Raw genomic sequence first — 9,697 nt, 5'->3', positions numbered from 1 at the left:
ATTGTTTTCCCTTGTTTTGTGTACTATTGGTTGATTGTTGCTTGTGATGAATAGTCTGACTTTTTGATGCAGCATGACTTCGTAGGCTACAACGAATAACAACATTAAGGAACATATAGATAATTCTAGATCTTGAGTCTATCAAAGATTTAAGAATTATTCTTAAAACGATAGAGTCTATCTAAGGTTTGAAGGAAAATAAGGAAAAAATTCAACTCTGAGTATTCTCATTCATCAAAACTCATTCATAAACAACAACTACCTTTCTGGAGGCTATACGCATGTATTTATAGACCTCCCAAAATCCTAAATCTAATAAAACACAAAATATAAACTCCTAAAACCCTAAACCTAATAAACACGAAATAAAGTCGGTTTTAAAACAGATAAAGCTACGCGTTCGAACGTGACATATGGCTGTTCGAATAGTGTCTACATAAAACGTAAATAACATAAATTAACATATGGCCGTTCGAACGGTGGCTTCTGTCCGACTTCAGTGGCTATAGATGACTATCCGATTTGCATCATTCTCCCCTGGTTGTAGAGAATTCGACCTCGAATTCGGCCAGTTCTTTCTACAGTCCTTTGGATGTCCTGTCAACTCGTTCCATTTGCCCTTCCTCAAGATTAAAACAAGACAACACTCCATGATAAACGTGATGCTCTTCATCATCGACATACCTTGATGTTTGTCGTGAAAGCCCCACACACCACTTTGCCGTGTAGACTTGTCATGCTTTTCTCGTGCTTTGTTCCTTCTACATGCCTTGAAGATACTCAAGAAGGGGTCAGCTGTTGTCTCCCTCATGAACATATAATTCTTCTCACTTGCATAAAACTCACCACAATCATTGTTAGGAGAGTTTAAAATATCTTCAATGCCTAGGAAATCAACATAATCAACCTCTTCATCATTAAAATTAGGCATGTCACCTAGAGGGTCTTCATCAACCTCATGAGGTTTGGAAACCGCATCAGAATCTATAATACCATCCTCGGGTCCTTCCTCTTCCAACGGGTCATCTTCTTCGGGGTAGAGGCTGCCAAACATGGTAGAAAACTCATCTTCTTCGTACTCTTCCTCTAGGCCGAATAGCAAAGATCTTTCATTCGGATCTTCCTCACTGACATCGTCATCATAGGTTGGTGGGAATCCTAATCCACGAATCCTTGTGAAGGATCTTCAACATCTTCATGCTTGAACCCTTCATTATGGAACTCAGATGCTTGAAACTCTTCATTCACAGATTCCCTTTCCTCATTCACCAAATATGGGTTTGGTTGATGAATTTGAGGTTCGCGAATAACAGTCAAGTTGGCCTATCGCGGCATCTCTGCCTCAATCCGTGTCTCCCTAGACACCTCTTTTTTGTAGGACTTTTCTATTTTCTTTGTCACAGCTAAAGACCCTTGTCTCCAATTCTGTGATTTTCGGCCCATGGTATAACTATGGGGCAAAAAAGCGGCTCGCCTATATTTCAATAGTTCCTCCCAACTATTGATTTTCAATTTGCCTTGCCGCACCCTAGTTCGCTTTAGTTGTTGCCACCACGCATCAACTCTTCCCCGGAATGTGTGTACCACCAAAGAGACTCGTCGTTTATCGGGCACCCCTTTGAATTCAAGAACCTCTTCAACAGTCACCACCCAATCTAGAAATTCTTCGGGTTCTAGATCCTCTTGGAATTTCGGAATTTTGAGTTTGAACCTGTTCACCCATTGATTGGCATGAGCTTGTGCATGGTGTGGATGTCCGTGCGTTCGGCGCTTCGCATAAAGGTTCCCATTGTGACCACCCATATTGGATAATCGGGTAGCGAGGGTTTTGAATTGAGTCCTCTTAGCCTCGACTTGCTCCTCCATGTGTTGCCAACGTTCAACGATAGATTTGCCTTTCGCCTTTGCGTACTGCGGTCTTGGTTGGTGATAACGATCGTTAGGCCCACCACCCATGTGCTGCAAACGAATTGTCGGTTGCTCCTTATGTCCTGCTTCCGTGTGCATGTGCACTACGTTCATGTTTGCTAGACGGTCGCTCCTCTCCATTCATGGAAAGTAACTTAAGCTCTAATATCAACTGATGTAGCGTGACTTAGTGGGTTGCAGCGAATAACAACATTAAGGAACAAATAGATAATTCTAGATCTTGAGTCTATCAAAGATTTAAGAATTATTCTCAAAATGATAGAGTCTATCTAAGGTTTGATGGAAAACAAGAAAGAAACTCGACTCTGAGTATTCTCATTCATCAAAACTGATTTATAAACAACAACTACCTTTTTGGAGGCTATAAGCATGTATTTATTGACCCCCCAAACCCTAAATCTAATAAAATAGGAAATATAGACTCCCAAAATCCTAAACCTAATAAACACGAAATAAAGTTGGTTTTAAAAAAGATAAAGCTACACGTTCGAATGTGACATATGGCCGTTCGAACGGGTTTCGGTGAAAAGGTTGGGCGACCAAGTGTTTGTTTTGGGAGTCGATTGTTCTGTCTCTGTTTCGGGTCGAACCTATTTTATTAAACTTACATGTATCCAAAATGCATGTGAGATATATATGTCCAAAATGTATGCATGTTAGCATATACAATAGAGTAGGTTGTAGAAAATTCGTCTCACCCAATTCCTAGGAAAAATTTGTCTTTACAGACTTCGGTAGAAATGTTTTACATATTTTGAATGCCATCTACACAAAGTAATTACAATAGATATGCAAGCCCTTAATTTCGAGTCACAAACGTCTATGAATATTGAGGATCTTTCTCCCTTGTGGCAACATTCCTTACTGGAAAAAGTTTAAATGGATGAAAAACATCGAACCCTTCGGGTTTAGACAACCCTTGACTACCATACTTGTGAATTATAGACAACATAAGAAAGAAGTACCTCCTATTTTGTCACTGGTTTGCTTCTATTTTCGGTAAGCTTGAAGTTCTTGCTTTGTCATTGAACTATTGTATGCACTACTGTTTAAGAAGAGATGACTTTATGTCATTACCTAAATTAAGATTATGAATATTTTAGAGGTTGAGTAAGGCTTGTGTCCTATGTCTTGTGTGCATTGGATGCAAGCTAGGGTGCCATGTTTGTAATTGAGGATGCGTGGCTTCGGCTTGCATCTTGTGCACGTTGCACTCCCGGTTTGTATCGTGTGCATTGATCATCTTCTTCTTTATTTTTTATTTTTATAAATAATTAATTTCAGTGATAAGCGCATAGCGGCAACCCTTATACACGTGATGTATATAAAGAGAGTTCCCTTTACATGCTAAAAGAAGAACAAAAATTCACAAATTTAATGAAGTTAGAATATTGGGAAATATTATTTTCATAATTTAGTTTTTTCCAGAAACTTCAACACGCCATTATAACCTTATCATTATTTCAACAACAATTATAATATCTTTTTCAATCAAACAGGAGATTTGAGATTGAATCTTGCCCACAACGGATTAAGAATAAGGAGGCCAGGATTATAAGATGGACTTCAATGAACCAAAATTTTTTTTAGGTGATTAATGCTATAATAAAATATTCTAATAAAATTCTTATAATTTTTTATGCCTGCAGTTTGAATGCTAGGTATATGGTCGGAAAAAGAAGAAAAAAAAAAAGAATGCAAAGTATATATTCAATATTCGCTATTCTCTAGGGAAAGACTTGAAAATAAAGAGAACCCTTTATTGAAGCACAGATACATTGATATAATATACAGTAATACACACAAGATAACTCACCAAAACACACATACAAGTCTGATTTATTTTTTGAGAGAATTGCACGTACGTACACTGAGACAAGCGCCATTGCTTAACTGGGGGTGCATCGGTAGTAAGTTAAGATAGAACAAAGCGTTTGTAACAAGCTAAAAAGTAAAATCAGGATGGCAGCTATAACAGACAAGCTCGTCCATGGATTGTTAAAATAATCGCGCTTCAAAATTGCTCGCCATCTGTTCCGACTGCACCTATAATATGCATAAACTTCATGGTAGAGGTCGGTGTAAAGGAAAACATAGTCATAAGCATCATTATAAACCCAGTTGCCCAAACTTACTAAGTCGTGAGAGCTCAAAGAGATTTTTAGAATTTTTCGCTGTACGAGAAAATCTACATCTTTGCTAGTCTGAGCAAGGTCCTTCAAGACCTTACCGTAAGAGCTCAATTTATAGACTTTGCTTGGATCACAATGTTCAAATGCAATGAGATTTCTGAAGATTGATAGTGTGATCTCAGAAACTTGTATCAGTGGGAGTGTCATCACTCCATCTTTGAAAGTGATATTGAGCGAGTGCATCTCTTGTCGAGTTTCGAATCTGACCCCAGCTTGCACAAGCTCTGTCACAGACGGAATGGAATCCACTTTTGAGAATGACAAGTGATTAGCCTGTGTTACTTGATATGTTTCAGCATAAGAGTTAAAGCGGCAGTCGAGTAAAAGCTTGTATTGGATTTGGCGGTCATCACGAGTGCGTAGGGCACCTAGGGGAAACGAATTGAGAAGATTGAGTAGCGACCTTCCTTCAGCATTTGATTTGGTCAGCTTGAATAAACAGTCAAGCACTGGCCAAGGAAGTTGATTCTCGAGCAGAAACAAGTCGTGTGTTATTTCCCAAGCCATCCATGACGTATTGAACACTGGATCATCCTTGTCTCGTCGCACTTCCTCTGGAACTGAAGCTTTACGGAAGAATTCAATGATAAAACAACCATCAACCACCATCATTTCTATGAATTGCTTTTCAGTAAAATTAATTTCTCCTGCATAACTTCCACGACATTCTTGCTCAATGCTTCCAATAGCTTCTATAACGCACTCCAAAGTAGTTTCTTTAGTTGGTGCTCGATTGAGGAGGCAATGCAAATACCATAACTTAATTTTTTCCATTGCTTGAAGCTTCTGCTTTCCGTGGTGAAATGGGCCAATTGAAACTACTTTTGGCTCATAACACTCTATTTTACTGCGTAGTCTATCCGGAACTCTATGTATGGAACATTTAGATGGTATTGGAGACTTTTGGCAAAGCTTTTCATGAATCAAAGATGTTAGATTGCTTTCACTCAATTCTGTTATTTCCATGAATGTTCACCGTTGTTCTCTGTACTCTTTCTTCTTGCCAATTCCAAATAATATGTAGGAGATCTGCTTTAATAATGAAAAAGAAAAAAAAAAAAAACATAAAATTAATTGAATTGGGCATTCTATATATATATATATATATATATATAGCATTGACTTATAAGACGAAGGGTGCCATGGCCTCCTAATTTTAAATCTTCTGTTACTTTTTTTTTTTTTTTTTTTTTAATTATATATATATATATATATATATATATATATAAAGTAGAGTATATATGTATTTTTTTTAAAATACACCGGACTTGGCCTCTATCAAAAATAAGTTTGACCTCTCATTAATACTTTTGGCACCGGCCACTAGATAGGAAATCTTGGTTCCGTCCATATATATATATATATATATATAGAATGCCCATTTCAATTAATTTTAAATATAAAACCTTTACGATCATTTATATAACCTAATTCCATTTTTTTTATACACAAAGTCGTCAAACTTAACACGTGCTATAAATAAACAGATAAACATTGAAAGAAAACAGTTGATTTAATATCTATTATTAAATATACTTTATAGCAGGAAAGAACAAAGCACAAGAGATTGTTTTAAAGCAGACCTGGTTAAGACAAACGGCCTTCGCTGAGGAAGCTTTCAAAGAAGATATAAATATATGATCATTTCTTCGAGGCCTCTGAATTTTCAAGACAATTTAAAGACAAAAGAGCTAATGCTTGAAGCATGATTCCTTTCAATACTTTTAAGGTATATTGCCTTGGATTTTGATCCACACACCTCAGCTTATCCAACTGCACAAAACCAATCAGAAATTGGCAAAAACCATGTGGAACAGAGTAAAAAGCAAAAGAAGAAAGCTACTCTCCTGCAGCCTCCTCCACTCCTTGGTCTTCTTTTGGAAGGAAAATGAAAGCCTCCATAACATGGCTTTTTCTTTGGAAAGTAAAGAATTTAGCTGAGATTCCCTCATATTTTTTAAAATATGAGATCCTTAGATTTTAAAATTTGAACCGTTAGATGTAATATATTGCTTTTTTATTTTATTTTATTTGTTTGAAATGGAGGGTAGAGAGTTATTAATGGTGATTATTGGACGATTATAATCGTACGTTCATATACCTTAGAGCAATAGTAGCAGATACCCTATAGCTAAACCATAAAAACACACCCACATCAGAATGGATTGAGATCCCCTCTAATTACTCAAAATTGGAGAATCTCATGTTACGAAATCGTTGCCCTTCATTTTAAATCTAATGATTTATAAAATCATTTAAACCTGGGTAAAACAAAAGCCAGCTTAAAATCAAAATTTTCAAAATCCCCATATTTAACCTACACTAAGGGGTAGCTACAATATTTCCCAATGCATTGTGTTAGGAAACACGGTAACTACCCAATGCTTTATTAAATTATAAACAAATCATTCTCTCTCATCTCTCCTTTATGTGTTCCCATGAAAATAGTATAATGATAAAAAGAAGAAAGAGAAAAAAATAATAAAGATAAGAGTAAAAAATAGAATTTAATTGATATAGGGAAAAATAACGGAATTTATTGTGAAATGTTTTTTTATAGGGAATCAGAAATTAGTTTTATTCCCATAATTCCTTTCTTCCAACACCCTTGAAAAAAAACAAAAAAGAAAAAGAAAATGGAAGTTTTTTTTTAGTCGGTCAGTGGTCGAGTACTGTGGTGAGTGAAAGTAAGAAAAAAATGGGAAAAAGAGTGAAGTGGTCAGATCTTCCGACGGATCTATTGACGATGATCGGCAGGAGCCTCGACACCAGCATCAATGTTCTCCGATTTCGCAGCATCTGTAGCCCGTGGCGTTCCTCTATCCCCCCTTTCACCCCAACTCTCCTCGCTTTCCTCTCAAATTCCCCAACCCCAACCCCGACGCTGAAAGCTTGACTGAGTTTCCGCCAGCTTTTCTCTTCCAAACTACTATCTATTACATTCAAACGCTCAATCCTTCAAGTTCTTCTTCTTCTACTTTGTCTAACAAGGGCTGGTTGATGAAGGTCGACGAGTCAAGTTTAGGCAAGCTGCGTTTTGTAAACCCAGTACCCGACAGCCGCACCAGGTACACCATTATTAGACCCAAGATCTTGAATTTATTGAATTTTCATGTCGTTGAATTTGATAAAGCCTATATGCGTCATTGGCTTCACTACCACCTTTATGATGGATACACATATAAACCCTTCATTACAAGAACATATCGCCCTTTTGATTGTGTGAAAAAAAATTTTTGGGCCATGGATAAGCTCTTAAAGCCCAACGGGTCCCAAACCCAACCTAAACTAAACGGAATACCCGACAAGGCCTCAGACAAGCTTTCCCTGAGGAGTCTTCGTAAACCGAGGAGGTCTCGGATAAGAATCCGAGACCTCCCCTCAGTTGATATCAGATGCTGAATCCGAGACGCAATTCCTTGAAAGCAAACAGTCAAGAGCCAAGGGTGAAACCGCCATTGTACAACTAAAGATATACAAATATTCAAACTAGTCCCAGTGATCATTATCCTACTAACAATCCCTACACAAGCGGGATAAGCTGTTATTAAAATTCAAAAGGTTGTTTAACTCAAACAAAAACCTTATCACTTTGTCCCAAGATTCCTACCCTTATCAAATAACTGCGAAACAGATATTTAAGGATGGGAATTCCGAGACGTGCGGGAAACAAATTCCACTCCATGCCTATAAATACAAGTCCCGATTTCCATCAAAAGTAAGTGCAATCTTAGCTCTTAAAACTTTGGTTGCTTAAATATTCTTTCCTCACTTTCTGACTTAGGCATCGGAGCTCCCCCGCCGGGACACCACCGGGGGCTCTAATCCTGTTTGTTCTTTTCTATGTGTAGCCTGAAGCATGCACGAAGTTGTCAGCCCCTCCTTAAGGCGTGCCACGTCACCATCTCTGAAAATTGTGTATCAACAGTTTGGTTCCATCTGTGGGAACACTTCTTTTCATTTGATCAATTCTTATCATTCTGATATGGTGACTACACGCTCCCGCTCTCAATCGGTGCTTCAACCTGACATACCACGTGCGGCCACTGGAGCACCTCCTGACTTAGCTGGGTTTATGAATCAGATGACCGAATCCATGAAGGCTTTCCAGAAGCAGAACGAAGATCTCGCCACTAGGCTCATGGTTGCTGAAGACCGAAATAGTCGAAGGGACTAAGAGAGGGAAGCGAGGAGGATCAAAAGGCACGAGGATAGGCGCGAGAAGGAGAGACGCGCCAAAATTCGTAAGGGGAAGAGGCCTCGAGGTTCTGATCATGAGCATGATACAAGTTCAGTTCAAGCCAGACATCACACAATTGTCCAGAATGTAGAAGACAATCAGCGGACGAACCCCGAGAGGTCTCGTCATACTAGATCTCGACCGGAGCGGTCTCCCCGCCAGGAGGATCGTCATACTGAAGGGCATAGCGAGAGCAACGTTAATGCTGACTTACAGGATCTTAAGAAAAAATACGAAGAGGTAATTCTCCTGATTGCCAATGGCGGAGATCAGTCCAATGCAGGGGAGCTCATGGAGAACACGAATTTGCCCTTCACTCCTCGGGTCATGAATTTCCCCCTCCCTGTCAAATTTAAGATGCCCTGAGTTAATACCTATGATGGCACCGGGGATCCAGCGTACCATATGGAGATTCTTCGTGCGCATTTTATCCTCCATGGTACCCCATACGAGATTTCATGTAGGGCTTTCCCCTTAACTTTGTCTGAAGTAGCTAAGGATTGGTTTGGTAGGCTCCCAGCCAATTCAATAGATGATTTCAAGACTTCCAGGCACCTCTTCTTAAGTCCGTTCTTGGCTACCTGAAAGAGGAAGAAAAATCTGGCTTATTTGCTATCCCTTGTCCAAGGGAAAGAGGAGTCGTTAAAGGAATTCATGCTCAGATTCAACCAGGAGAAGCTGATGATTGAAAATCCGAGTGAGCAAACAGTACTTGATGCTTTGATGCACGGGGTAAGGGCTGAAGGGCCACTGATGGCTGAGCTGTCGAAAAGTTATAAATTAGTGACTCTCAGTCAATTCATGAAGAAGGCTGATGAGTACATTAATTAGGAAGAAACTGTCAAAGCTCTCATGAAGTCTCAAAGGGAAGAAATTGAAGCCAAGAGTAGCATTATGAAGACAGCACCAGCTAGTGTTGGAAAGAAAGAAGAAAAGAATGTGAAGAAATTAGGGAAGGTGGTCCAATCGTACCCAAGGATGGACCCTTGGAAGTTGCAGAGCCCGAAGTTCACTCCACTGAATACTAGCTTGACTGAGGTATTCATGGAGATAAGGAGGGATCCTGCCTTCAAATGGCCAAGCAAGTTGAAAGGCGACCCTAAGCGACGTGATCCTCAGAAATACTGTGAGTATCATCGTGACCATGGTCACTTAACCGAGGAATGCATAACCTTGAGGCAGGAGATTGAGAATCACATCAGGAATGGGAAGTTGTTGAAATTTCTGGCAGATGAGAGGAATCGGGGAAGGAATGAGGAGCCTTCGTTGCTTGAAAGAAACCGAAAAGCTCCTAAAAACCAAGAAGTAAGGCCGAGAGAAGATCGATATGTTGAAC

General features: G+C 39.1%; 1 protein-coding gene across 1 annotated transcript; it reads right to left on the bottom strand.

Moving 5' to 3' along the window:
* Positions 1-3,711: 3,711 nt before the first annotated feature.
* LOC132190495 (UPF0481 protein At3g47200-like) lies at positions 3,712-5,937 on the bottom strand. The gene is made up of 2 exons (XM_059605503.1): positions 5,705-5,937; positions 3,712-5,150 (listed from the first exon to the last, which is right to left on the bottom strand). The coding sequence occupies exon 2, from the start codon at positions 5,085-5,087 to the stop codon at positions 3,819-3,821; it is 1,269 nt and encodes a 422-aa protein (XP_059461486.1). The 5' UTR covers positions 5,088-5,150; positions 5,705-5,937; the 3' UTR covers positions 3,712-3,818.
* Positions 5,938-9,697: the final 3,760 nt, after the last annotated feature.

This window comes from Corylus avellana, chromosome ca8 (genome assembly GCF_901000735.1).
Source record: "Corylus avellana chromosome ca8, CavTom2PMs-1.0".
NCBI classification, from domain to species: Eukaryota; Viridiplantae; Streptophyta; class Magnoliopsida; order Fagales; family Betulaceae; genus Corylus; species Corylus avellana.
The sequence above is the reverse complement of the archived record's forward strand: the minus strand, read 5'-3'. Positions and strand labels throughout refer to the sequence as shown.

Bases quoted from the DNA above. Each gene is read 5' to 3' on its own strand.
- LOC132190495 (XM_059605503.1), bottom strand. From the start codon at position 5,087: ATGGAAATAACAGAATTGAGTGAAAGCAATCTAACATCTTTGATTCAT.